The following is a 14,315-nucleotide window of genomic DNA, read 5'->3' as shown; positions in this document are numbered from 1 at the left end:
AATCTTGGTGAAATTATGCCAGTATGGTCAGTTAAATTTATGTCTATAGAGGAGATCTAAAGAACAATCCCACAGTGGGGCTCGAAATTGTGACCTCCTGATCGATAGGCAGACACCATATTCACTATGCCATGGCAACTTGTTAAAACAGAATGGTTATCTTAACAATATAAAGTCTTAAAGGCAACGTTTAAATGTGGCTTCCATGTGTCCAAAAACTAGAATACCATGTTAAATCTGTTATGAAATCTGGTCATTATGTTTGTCTTGATCATATTAAGCAAAATTTGAATCCTGTTAAAATGTGGTTAAAAATTAGGTCATCAAGTCAAGTCTTCTAAAATGTGTGTACCTTGAACAAATGTGAGCACATAAGGGCCATCATGGCCCTTTAGTTCATAGTTCAAGGGCCATAATTCAAAGTGCTTGTGACAATCAGGCTGTTTATCAAACATATTCAAGATTATATTCCCATATAAATTATCAGCAAGTTTCATGATGCTATGAATTAAACTTTTTGAATTTGAAATCAGGATGGCACAGGTGTTTTTATAATATGTTCAATTTTAACATATAGATATCGAGTGAAGTGATAAAAAACAATGCAATAACAGTTTTAATAATATAACTTTCTACAACAAAATATAAGTTGTCCACCGTTATGCTGTAACTCGCACTGGTATAATGTCACTTCTTTTGAATGAAATAACATTTTTGATAGTGGTAGTAAAAACAGGTATTCATAACCTAGCTTGAATCGCTTGTCTCTTCTTATCTGAATATTACAACTGTAAAACTGTACATGTTTGTGCTATCTCTTTCCATATGAATACCGGGTGAAGTCTACAGAATGGCCTATAGCTTTAGATATTTCATCAGTCAACAATTCATGTAGAATTTCACCACTATGACTGTATATCCACTTGCCACCAATGAAGTCAAATCGCTTTGGACCACTGAAATAAATAAGCTGACACAAATTGTTATTTCTCTTAGTTGCAACATGAATATTCTCATATGCATTCATGATATATTATTTACAGTTATTCAATCTGTTGACTCGGACATTCACTCATCTTGATACAGGCTAAAGAACAATGTTGTTGTACAACTACCTAATTACAATGCAAAAAGATGTCCTGTACCTAAGAATAGAACAGATAAAATATTATACATAAAATATATATATAAAGTCAGTTCCAAAAAACTGGCTGGCTAGATCAGTTTGTTGATCATTTTACTAAAGATCTGAAGTTTGCAGTTTGGGTCCCAACCAATCAAGTTACTTGTGTGGATTTTGGTCATGATACTGATTCCATGGTAATGCTCCACCTACCTCTGATAAGAGTCGTCAGTTACCAGCATAAGTACACTGTATGTGCTCTTAGTACTGGTAAACCAAGACACTAATGAAAACTGTGAGTTGGTTAAATCACCTCTGTGATTTCACTGAATGTTGAAAATGGCAAAAATCCCCCCCCCCCCAACAAAATTTCCAAAAACCTGACATGTACCGTAAATTTGCAGCCATAAGTCGACCTAAAAACGCTGCCAAAATTGACTTTAAAAGTCAAGTCGACTTATGGATGAGGTACTAAATAAAAAAAATAAAAAACATATTTCTGTGCCATTTTTTTTTAAGTAATAAATCTCTGAAGCGAAGGAATGATGACTGTTTACGGTAAGGCCGACTCGTCTTTTACTTAAATGTCCGCCGATAACAAAATACTCATATTTACATTGGTTTTCAAATCATTAATCTTCGTAATAATTCCAAATAAAAACATGTTTAAATAACTTCGAAAATATTAAACGTTTGTGACATACCGTAAAGTGGTGAAAATTATACATAGCAATTTGTCTATTGATACATTGCCTGTTGTCTGCTAAGAACAATAGTTAATCGACTGCTGACACTTTTCCCATTTAAAGTTAATCCGTGTAAATACAAACTGTCAACAATTGCAGGTGTCTTTATGCCACCAATTATCGCTTCTCGGCCTTTGACTAAGATCAAAGTGTAAAGAGTAGTGTTGGCATCCTTTCGATCATTTGTCTTTATTGCGTCACGCCTAAAATAGTTATCCGTTAATGATATGCACAACGGTTCTGCTACAAACTACTTCTGACCAATCAAAAATAATTACTTGATCGTTAGATACGCCTTTAACCAATCGCTATTTTTCAACTTCACATGATATATTTTTTGATTGGATGAAGGTGTGGTTTCGTTGATTTATTCACAACTGTCCCACAGTTAATGCGTAATCGTTTCGTAAATAAATAGATCTTATCTGAGTGAAGATTTCATTCATTGTTTGATTATAATAATATTACGCACTCACCCTGGATTATTAAAAAGTGTAATTGGACATATCAAATACACAATTGCTTTGGATCATCTGCTTAGTCTTATCAGATGAGACGTTGTTCCAGAATGCAGAAAATATTCCTCAGGTATCTCGTGATTTACGAATATGTATATAAGTTTTTAACAGTCAAATAGCGAGCGATGCGAGTGTTGGTAAATTCACGTGTTTCACGCATAATGGCGAAAGCGTTGTTGATTATTTGAGAGCAAGTTACAATTATTTTGACCATATAACGAATTTCTGCGTTCAAGATTTTACCGAATTTTCACATACTAACATTTGAGTACAAAAATATCTGCTCATAATATAAACACTGAAAGTTATTACGTTAAATGGGATACTAATTTTGATTTGTGAAATATATATTAAGTTCTAAATAATCAATGATATGTAATTATGATTTTGAACGATAAAATATATTTTTCGTGATAATAAATCATTGAAACGCTGAATGTTTCGTTTAAAATATATTCTTATTATTAATATCCCAAAAAATGTCAACTGCCGTTACAGGAGCCCTCAGAACCATGACTAAAACATGTCCGAGATATTGAGGAAATTTACCCCCCGACTTATGGCAGAGTCAAGGCAAAAAACCAAGTTTTTCTAGCCACATTATACCCATCGACTTATGGCCGAGGTAGACTTATGGCCGCGAATGTACGGTACCTCTTTGGAGATGAGAACCATATCTGCTTGTTTGGTGACTGCTTATTGATCACGTATGTTCCCCATTCTGGGCTAACCTTCACTGTCAGGACTCCACTCTGTTAGAATTGTAATAACATTCATCATTCAGAAAATATACTGCCTAGCATATATAGCTAGCAACCATAAACTTGACTCTGACTTCAATACATGAATCTATCAAAGAGTAACGAACCATATATTTTAAGTAACATAAATACTCAAAATAGATTAATATTTCTCAAAGTATTTCGTAAAATAGAGATAGCCCATACAAAATCCTATGTTCCTAATAGCAATAGCCAAAATTTCAACAGTAGATGTTGTATGTTAACATAGATTTAATTTAGATACAACATAAGCGTTTTAATTTTTTGTGAAACAATATATTCCATGTTAATAAATTTCCCCAAAACGATATTTGAACATTTACGAGCAAACGCACGACTGGCTTCAGGCAGTGTCAGAAGAATGATGTATTCATGAGAACAGCGTGGCGCTTCCAAAGCTGCCCTAAGCCATCTCGCGTTCCCACATAAATGTTCAGATGGTATATATTGTGACACAAAATATGAAAACAAGCATTTTGTATTGCATTAAATTTATGTAACCAGACCACATAAAGCGTTGAAATTGTGGCAATTGCTATAAGGAACATTGATTTTGTGTTTGTAAACTTAAGTTTTCGAAACATTGTACAAAATATTCGTTGCTTTTGAGTGTTTATGTGCTTTTAAATATTATCTTTACTTCACTCGAGTTAATTCAAGGAATGAAGATCACACAGAAATTATGATCCAACTATTATTGTAAATGATTATTGATTTAATAATAATTGAGTCATGTAAAGCTAAAATAAGTCTTATGACATGTGCCACAAGCATAGCTCCATCCCAGCTCGTTCATTCATGCATTCTGGTCAGGGATACCCTGTCGTCTCATGAGACCATGAAAACTTGCTTGACTTTATAGTGGTCAGGGTAGCTCATGACCAGAATGCACAATTTAGCACGCTGGTCTGGAGCTTCGCTGACTGTATGATGGCATGAGAATGATTTCACATAAAGCAGCTAATATTGTTTAACTTATGAAACACATAAACATATTAAACAAATTATTAATACAGTCAACAACTCCAGGTTATAAATAATGCTAATATAGGTAACAAATATTGCAAAATATAAATGCTTTCAAAGTGATCAGATTCGTTTTTATATCCCTCTTCAACAATTAAAATCAATATATTCAACTAATTTGAGTCCTAGTAAATTCAAATTCAAAGGTAAAACATATATCTAAATATTACAAATAATGTTTCAATATTATCATTGATTTCCAGATAAATGTATGCTTAATTTCTTAAACATTTTGTGTACTTTGTTATTTATATACAAAAACCTGTTACAGCCTATAGTTTTATCGGGCAATTTAAAATAACAGAAATGATCAAAATGACATGGGTGACGGCATATTGCCCATTGCACATGTTTCCTAACTAAATGGCCATAACTATCTGGGTTGAAATGTCAGTAAAACAACTATTTTTTCCTTCTTTATAAAATACACATAAAAGGTACTTTCCCAATTTAGGAAAAACTAAAATATTCAGTTGAAATTTGTTTGTGAATTTTTTACCAAGCAATTAAAAGACCCATAATTCCCAATCTAGATTTCACGGTGTAAATTTTTCCAATTTCAGGGTTATTTGCAAACATTTTTCCCAATTAGTATGGTAGCAGAACTTTTCCCAAACAAAATCGCTGTTTATCTTACACTGTAGCCCGTATCATATTCTGGATGACACTCCAATCTTTCTGGCAGATCTTCAAAGGCCTCTGTCAAGGAGTCTAGAGTCTCATCAGCAATCTCTTCATATTCCGCTGGGCTTAATCTGCAGACGTCAAAGATTTGGAAGTACAATTGAGCCTCCTTCTGGCAACAGAGCTCAATGCATGTATTTTAAGTGTCATCTTAGATTGCACAGGCTATTCAGGGACGCTACTTTTAGCCTAGACTAGACTTTTGATTAGAATTGACTTCTTTTAAACTAAAAATTTCATAAAAGCAAAAAGATTCGTCCCTGATTAGCTGTTTGGACTGCACAGGCTAAATTAGGACGACACTTTACAAACATGCATTAAGTCTTGTTTTCCCAGAATGAGGCTCAAATATATATGTGTCTTGTTCTGAGAAAACTGGGCTTAATTCATGTGCGTAAAGTGTCGTCACTTTACACTTTCCGCCTAAATTTGATTTCCGGTAAGGAGGGACTTCCTTGAAACTAAAAATACCATTAAAGCAGAAAGTGTCGTCCCTGATTAGCCTGTGCGGACTGCACAGGCTCATCTGGGACGACACTTTATGCACATGAATTAAGCCCAGTTTTCTCAGAAAAAGACACATATATATGCTTTCTTTTGATACATGCCAACAGCAGTTAGAGGCAGGTTTTTATGTCCCCCACTATAGTAGTGGGGGACATGCTGTTTTTTCCCTGTCTGTTGGTTGGTTGGTCTGTTTGTCTGTCTGTCTGTCTGTCTGTCTGTTTGTGCCAACTTTAACATTTTGCAATAACTTTTGCTATATTGAAGATAGCAACTTCATATTTGGCATGCATGTGTATCTCATGGAGCTGCACATTTTGAGTGGTGAAAGGTCAAGGTCATCCTTCAAGGTCAGAGGTCAAATATATGTGGCCCAAATCGCTTATTTTATGAATACTTTTGCGATATTGAAGATAGCAACTTGATATTTGGCATGCATGTGTATCTCATGGAGCTGCACATTTTGAGTGGTGAAAGGTCAAGGTCATTCTTCAAGGTCAAATATATGTGGCCCAAATTGCTTATTTTATGAATACTTTTGCGATATTGAAGATAGCAACTTGATATTTGGCATGCATGTGTATCTCATGGAGCTGCACATTTTGAGTGGTGAAAGGTCAAGGTCAAGGTCATCCTTCAAGGTCAAATATATGGGTCAAAATTGCGCATGTAATGTCACTTCTGCAATATTGAAGCTAGCAATTTTATATTTGAAATGCGAGTGTATCTCAAGAAGCTGCACATTTCGAGTGGTGAAGGGTCAAGGTCAAGGTCATCCTACAAGGTCAAACATCATATAGGGGGACATTGTGTTTCACAAACACATCTTGTTTATTGAGCATTTGTTTAAACTCTCATGAAAAGCCTCAAAGAAGTGCAATTTCCTACTTTTGTAGCACAATTACAATAATGTTCTTCTTGCCATACTTACATGTATTAAAGACTTCAAACATAAGAGTTTGTGATTAATTCAAATCATTGCATGACTTTTTAACATTGTTGATGTCCTCTATAGATCACTAGATCTCTGATCTTTCAAATATTAATATTTCAAGACACTTAGACAAAATAATCTCGTCTTCTGGTTTAAATAATATCGTCTTCTGGTTTACATGTTTATTGTTTTTTAAGTACTTAGTACATATAAAAAAAACTGTTTGCCTTCAAGCAAGAAACTGAAGTGAATCTGATATTGATAATGATTGGTATAGTTATTTTTACTTTTGTCATCATTGCCATATAAAACAACACACAGCATTATTGCCATATAAAACAGCACTTAACCAGCATTATTGCCATATAAAACAACACTAACTCAGCATTATTGCCATATAAAACAGCACACAGCATTACTGCCATATAAAACAGCACTTAACCAGCATTATTGCCATATAAAACAACACTAACTCAGCATTATTGCCATATAAAACAACACTAACGCAGCATTATTGCCATATAAAACAACACTTACCCAGCATTATTGCCATAGAAAACAGCACTTAACTAGCATTATTGCCATATAAAAGCATTATTGCCATATAAAACAACACTTACCCAGCATTGACATATAAAACAGCACTTAACCAGCATTATTGACATAAAAAACAACACTAATTCAGCATTACTGCCATATAAAACAACACTAACTCAACATTATTGCCATATAAAACAACACTTACTCAACATTATAGCCACATAAAACAACACTTACTCAGACACTGTGGAGTACTGTGCTGTGAATACTTTTAATGGAGGTCTTTTGCAGACTTGAATTTCTGTAGGTATCCTGAAGTCTGATATGCATCGCTTCAAAGGAACAGGATGAGAAAGCTGTAACATGTAAAATATTTACTTGCCAAAGTAAACATCATATGTCACTGTCATATAAACAGGATAATGTTTTTTTAATTGGGCCAAATTAAATACAACAAGAGGGCCATGATGGCCCTGAATCGCTCACCTGACTAACCTTGCTTCATGAACTTAAATTTTATTAGACCCAAATACAATCCCAAGCCAAATTTCATTAATTAATACATTCTGACAAAATTTCATTAAGACGTGATGAAAACTGTGACCTCTTTCATCTACACAAGGTTTTACTAGAATTTGCCCGGTGACCTAATTTTTGACCCCAGATGACCCATATACGATCCAAAATCAGATATTATCAAGATAAACATTCTGACCATATTTCATTAAGATCATATAAAAACTATGACCTCTATTGTCTTCACAAAGTTTTTCTATGATTTGACCTAGTTTTTGACCCCATATGACCCTAATACAATCCCAACCCAGATTTCATCAAGATAATATATTGGCCAAATTTCATAAAGATTTGTTTTTTTAATCTGATCTAGTTTTTGACCCTAGATGACCCAAAGTCAATCCAAATCCAGATTTTAACAAGACAAACATTCTGACTATATTTCAATAAAATCTGATGAAAACTGTGACCTCTATAGTCTACACAAGGTTTTTCTATTATTTGACCTAGTGCCTAGTTGCTGACCCCAGATGACCCAAATACAATCCAAACAGGGCTCCTCTTGCCCAAAAATTTATGTGGCCAACATTTTAGCCAAATGGAACTTTGTGTAGCCAAATTTTAGAAACTGTAGCCAAAGTTTTAGCGAAGCATTTGCAGGGTCAAAGTTGGATATTTTGAAAATCCTGAACTTAAAGCTGGGGGCCAGGGGGCCGCAGGGCCCTCGGTGGGTCCAGGGGACAAGGGGGCCAGAGGCCCCCAGAAGCTCCTGGATTCGACACATTTAAAGGGTGCCTGTACCTGTTCTGGTGATTCTATTTTCTTAAAAAAACAACATACACATATATTTAAAAACCTTCATGTATTTGATAAAGAACACAAAATTAGGCAAAAGGCAATTCATTCACATGCACCCTCTGTCTGGCATGGACTCGACTGCAGGTGTTGCTTTTGAAGAACCAGATAAAACCTGTAACAGTGGTTACAAATTATATTTTTCACACATACTTTAAAAAAGTCAATAATACATGTTTAATTAATGCAGAATCAAATGTCACCTTTTATATTCACAGAATCATGCTGCCAGAAGCCTCCACATACACCTAAGAAAATTGGGTATGGTGGCTTCTGCTAAACAGTTAAAATTGAAAATTTCAGCATGGGTTCCCCTAGTTTTTATCCCAATCGTTGTTTGAATGCTAAATAATTGTATCCTGGTGTGACCCAAATTTGACGATGTAACGGTTACATGAAGCAATATTTAGCAAATAATTTAAGAAATAATGAATGTTTAATAGCACAAAATAATAATTTTAAACTCGGCTGTATTACTTTGAAATGATTCCAAGACAATAATCATCCATTTAATCGATAAAAATAGAACATCGTCGAATTAAGGTGTCGGCGAATTAGGATTACAGTAGGTTGCCCATATTTGTTTTACAAAAAGTTAAAAAAAAACATTTCTTGCTGCAGGGCTCATATGTTGGGGACAATAAAACATTTTATTTAACTAAAAAAGACCTGTCCCAGTCAGCAAAAATGGCGTATTTGATCGTATTTTCAATTACTGTTAAAATTCTTTTCCTGATTTATGCTTTATTCAAAGGTCAAAATGTTTTAAAAGCTCACAATCAATGAATCATACGTTATTAATAAAAAAAATTGGCAAATTTGCTAGATCTATCTTGCCGATTTTTGATGCAAAACAACCTAAACAGTAAACTTTAGCAACAGAAAATACGACCAAATTCGGGGTGTTAGTTTAATAAAATAAAAACCCTACCTGGTTGGTCTTAATGGTTCTTATATTCTTTATGTGATAAGGGCCCTCTGCGTGGAGACGCAATGCCTTCTTCCCACAAGACTGATAATTCAGGGTTTTCTTACAAACTTCTCAAACCGCTTTTCCACAAAGCTTCCACTTTTCTCAACCAGTTCACTACCCGCCCGTAGACTACAGCGGGGAATGGCCACCCATTAAAAACTGTACGCTGAAGTTTCTTTAGCTACCAACAGGCAAGTATCTCGTTGCCATTTTTCTCAACTTAAGTCTAAACACAGTTTCCCATTCGGCATCAAATATACGCAAAAAGTACTCAAATTGATTTAAATCGGCAGCAATCTTTAATCTTTCATCAGATGTAATTGTTTACGATGTACGATTTGTTTACGATTTGTTTTCACATCAGTAATTTGTCTTGATGACCGGTGTTAATGCCGACTGCGTATGAATTTTTCAGGTCAATAACACGGCGATGTATTGATGCACAGTCTACAGCTGAAAGCGGTTAATATCATATCTGGGACGGCATGTCAGGAAAAAAATCAATACCGATAATTCGCATTGTTCATTAATTAAGCAACGATTAATAACACTTATCCTTTATGGATTTTCATGAAAGAAAAACCATAATAAAGAAAATTTTATTCTCTTTAATCTGATATATAAACAAGTTTGGAAAGAATTGGATGAAAAATTTAGACTTTATTGCATAAACACCATTTTCTCAATTCAAGGGGAGGTAATTCTGTACTTCATGGACCAATAATGCTCATTTTTTTGTAGGGTTCGTGTCCTCATTGATATAAAGACACTGTGCAAATTTGGAAAGGATCGGACAAAAAATGTAGTAGATTTTTGAAAGTTTTCACAAAATAGGCAAAAACGTATAAACATGCAAAGTTCAACGAGCTCCTGCGGCCATGTTTTTTGACGAATCAAATTTCTTTGAACAACTTTTTCAGGGGAGCCTTCAAAGGTCATCCCTGTGAAATTTTTTGAAAATCTGATGAGCGGTTTCTGACAAGATTTTTTAAGGTTTTTACCATATATGGTCATGGCGGCCATCTTGGTTATGTGATCAAATTTTTTTAAACAATTCTTTTGTCCCATGTCCTAGGGATGCTCCACATGAAATTTAGTTGAAATTGGCTCAATGATTTAGTAGAAGAAGATGTTTACAAATTGTTTACAGACAGACGGCCGGACGCCGGACGCTGAGTGATCACAATAGCTCACCCCGAGCTATCGCTCAGGTGAGCTAATAAATGGCGAATGTTGCCATTATAACAAGATGTGTTTGTGAAACATAATGTCCCCCTATATGACGTTTGACCTTGAAGGATGACCTTGACCCTTCACCACTCAAAATGTGCAGCTCCATGAGATACACATGCATGTCAAATATAAAATTGCTAGCTTCAATATTGCAGAAGTTACATTACATGAGCAATTTTGACCCATATATTTGACCTAGAAGGATGACCTTGACCTTTCACCACTCAAAATGTGCAGCTCCATGAGATACACATGCATGCCAAATATCAAGTTGCTATCTTCAATATTGCAAAAGTATTCATAAAATGAGCGATTTTGGCCACATATATTTGACCTCTGACCTTGAAGGATGACCTTGACCTGCCCCACTCAAAATGTGCAGCTCCATGAGATACACATGCATGCCAAATATCAAGTTGCTATATTCAATATAGCAAAAGTTATTGCAAAATGTTAAAGTGGGCGCAAACCGACCAACCAACAGACCAACCAACAGACAGGGCAAAAACAATATGTCCCCCACTACTATAGTCTGGGACATGGCCACATATATTTGACCTCTGACCTTGAAGGATGACCTTGACCTTTCATCACTCAAAATGTGCAGCTCCATGAGATACACATGCATGCCAAATATCAAGTTGCTATCTTCAATATTGCAAAAGTATTCATAAAATAAGCGATTTTGGCCACATATATTTGACCTCTGACCTTGAAGGATGACCTTGACCATGACCTTTCACCACTCAAAATGTGCAGCTCCATGAGATACACATGCATGCCAAATATCAAGTTGCTATATTCAATATAGCAAAAGTTATTGCAAAATGTTAAAGTTGGCGCAAACCAACCAACAGACCAACCAACCAACAGACCAACCAACAGACAGGGCAAAAACAATATGTCCCCCACTACTATAGTGGGGGACATAAAAAGTACCGTTAACTCATTTAACTCAAGGTAGCTAACAGATGATAAAAGATAGAGTAAACAAATGTCCTGAATTATAGATATATAGAGACTCCAACTAAAAACATTCACTAAAATGGGTAACCATCATAGAAATTAACTACAAGCCCAAACATTTAAACATAGTTTGCATGGGTCCTCTGCCATATGCAGCAAGGGTAACTCCAGACCAGCTGTAAAGTCATGCAGGTTTCATGGTTTCTATAGCCAACAGGGTACCTCTGACCAGCCTGCAATGATGCAAAAACTGGTCTGGAGTTATTTTTTATAATTTTCCATTAACATTATACTATATTTATAAAAGATCAAGTACATATGCAACAACAGATTCTAATTTGTAAGTACATGTTATCTCATTCTGCTATAATATAGAATGTATAGATCTACCAACGAGATAATACAATCATTAAATTTAAGTTATTGATATTTTAAGTTTATTATATATCAAAGTGTATACTATTATTAATGAGAACAAATTCCTGGAATATGTTCAAAGCTATTATAATGTACAAATGACAGATTGTCTTCATATTATTATCATTTGAGCAAAAATTTCAAAAATCACAATGTGCATAACACAGTTTTTTTGCCACATGCAAACATGTTCCTTTACCATTTCCATATAGGAAATCACCAAGTTTCCAGGGTGACCTTGAACTAAAATTGAGTTACATTGTTGTTGCATGCGACAGATCATCTGGATACAATTATCATTTGTGGCAATGTTTCCAATTATGAACAACAATGTTATGAGCCAATCACAAAACAACACCAATAAACACACACAACCCCCCCCCCCACCCAAACACACACACCACAGAGGCTTTCACCATTATCATGAAGGGGGTACAAGCAAGAACCAAAAACAATAAGTATTGACTTTTTCAAACTGCAGTTATTTAGCCATAATCCTAAATGTAAGTTCGGAAGCTAGACATTGCTTTATCTTCAGCTCTAATGGAAAGAAATACTGATATTTCAATAATATGTGAAAGCAAAACTTATCCATTTTCCATTGAAATTGCTGATACATGTAATTAACTTAATTTTGGACAACTTAATGTCCATGAACTTAGAGATTTTTTCTTAAAAGTATATTGTGACAGAAAACTGTTTCATAATGAAACTCATTTATTGGTTCTGTTTTTAAATTCTTAATGTGTTTTCCCAAAGTCATGAAAATTTGTATAAAAATAATACCTACTTCAAAAGCCATGGGCCATCTTAATCCTAGGTGAAAGCCAACTCAGTGGTGACATTTTGTTTGTATATACTGTCATGCTTCCATATGATCTTTATTTGTTAAGCCAAACAGCTAACGTTATGCAATTTTAAGTATTATTTAAACCATACATGCCAGAATTTTTCAGGTCCAAATAGGGACATTCCATAAAAAATGTGATTATGTTGGGACATTTGACCAAAAAAGGGACACCTAAAACGATCAATGATGCCACCTTTACTGCAGTCAGTAATCAGTATGTTCCTTACAAAGCCTCATAGTGTCTGGCGATTATTGATGATAAATGTGTCTAAGAATTTCATGAACACAGATGTTCTCCATTTTCCGGAAGTACACATGTGCTCTATGCGGATTACTGAGTCATGACTCCATATCCTGCAATGTGGGGCATGCTTCTATATGACATAAATTCGGGACAGAGGCATGTGTAAATCGTGTAACGTGATGTGCGCGCATCGAGCACTGTTTTTATTTAACCAATCATCAATTCTAAGTCTAAATTTAGATTGATGCAATATAAACAAACTATTATCTGAAAATCTGTCAAAAAGGAAAGTTAATGTATGTGAAACATCAATGTGTATCGGTCGGCATGCAATTTGTTTTATATCCAAAATGTTTTTTTGACGGGGTTTTTAGCATCAGGTGGTATAATATACACTGAGAATACCGCATAATAGTATCTTTGGAGTTGATTTGGGCCATGAAATACAAAAGCAGTCTGCTTTTATAATTTCACTATGATGCATTTATCGCCAGCAATTATCAACCCTTATCATAAAAACACCATGGTGTGAATGCCCAATAAAATTAATTATTTGCCAATAGGTCGCTTATAAGGTGTCATAAACAACACTTTATAACAACACTCAACTAGTTGATATGTTTTGTTAACAGGGAGCAATAAAGGGATTAGGGATGGTAAATTTAAGCCAGACAGAGCTCGAATAGCGAATTTTATTGTGAACTTATAGGACCTACGTCGTTTTTTACGAATGTCGGGACAAATTGTGTTACTACGGGACGACGGGACAAACACCCCAAAAGCAGGACTGTCCCATCAAGATGGGGGACGTCTGGCATGTATGTGTAATCCATTAACTTGTTTTAACAAATCAAAAGATTTTATCGACTCTTTTCTAAAACTTTCTCATTAGGCGAAAACTGCGAATGGCAGTGGGAGCCCTGTATGTTTTGAAACAATATATAAAAATAATTTGATATTTCATTGTATTTATAATTATTTACCATTGTGAACATTATAATGATAAAAATAAAGTATACAAAATGGTATTTTCTATTGCTTGTTTAAAGAAATTCCCGTGAGGTCTTGTAAATCATGTCCTGTAGGATTTTTTATTAAATTTTGAATGAGATGCAGAGTGATTCACATTTCCAAATTGTTTAAATGTGTTTGTTAGTAAAATATTACTGAATTTCTACTGAACTAAAAACATATCTTCAAGCTTATCAAAGTTCAAACTTACAAGTCTTTGTACTCCATTCTGACAATTCCTTTGTAAATTTCTTCCACATTTTTTCCAAAGGAAATTTATGGTTTGAAGCTTGTCCATTATCGTAGGGCATTAACAAACAGGTACCTTGTTGTGGTTAATTTTAGTTTCTACTTTCACTTTACAGTTTTGGACCAATCAGTATCAGTTCCTTT

General features: G+C 34.6%; 1 protein-coding gene across 2 annotated transcripts; it reads right to left on the bottom strand.

Moving 5' to 3' along the window:
* Nucleotides 1–603: 603 nt before the first annotated feature.
* LOC127876869 (frataxin homolog, mitochondrial-like) lies at nt 604–14,292 on the bottom strand. 2 transcript variants are annotated; one of them, XM_052422365.1, is made up of 5 exons: nt 14,134–14,292; nt 7,095–7,213; nt 4,833–4,950; nt 3,042–3,139; nt 604–970 (listed from the first exon to the last, which is right to left on the bottom strand). In XM_052422365.1, exons 1-5 carry the CDS (start codon nt 14,218–14,220, stop codon nt 880–882), a joined length of 513 nt encoding a protein of 170 aa, XP_052278325.1. In that variant the 5' UTR covers nt 14,221–14,292; the 3' UTR covers nt 604–879. The 2 variants fall into 2 exon arrangements, with proteins under 2 accessions (XP_052278325.1, XP_052278324.1); XM_052422364.1 differs by having other exon boundaries at nt 604–956.
* Nucleotides 14,293–14,315: the final 23 nt, after the last annotated feature.

The sequence above is a fragment of the Dreissena polymorpha genome, chromosome 4 (genome assembly GCF_020536995.1).
Source record: "Dreissena polymorpha isolate Duluth1 chromosome 4, UMN_Dpol_1.0, whole genome shotgun sequence".
Taxonomy (NCBI): domain Eukaryota; kingdom Metazoa; phylum Mollusca; class Bivalvia; order Myida; family Dreissenidae; genus Dreissena; species Dreissena polymorpha.
Note: the sequence above shows the minus strand (reverse complement) of the source record. Positions and strands in the feature narration are given on the sequence as shown.

Excerpts from the sequence above, each read along its gene's own strand:
- LOC127876869 (XM_052422364.1), bottom strand. The coding sequence starts at position 14,220 with ATGGACAAGCTTCAAACCATAAATTTCCTTTGGAAAAAATGTGGAAGA. Across the intron at positions 7,214-14,133 it reads AGAATGGAGTACAAAGACTT|CTTTCTCATCCTGTTCCTTT; the intron begins GTAAGTTTGAAC and ends TACATGTTACAG. Across the intron at positions 957-3,041 it reads TGGTTCTCATCTCCAAAGAG|TGGTCCAAAGCGATTTGACT; the intron begins GTACCGTACATT and ends TATTTATTTCAG.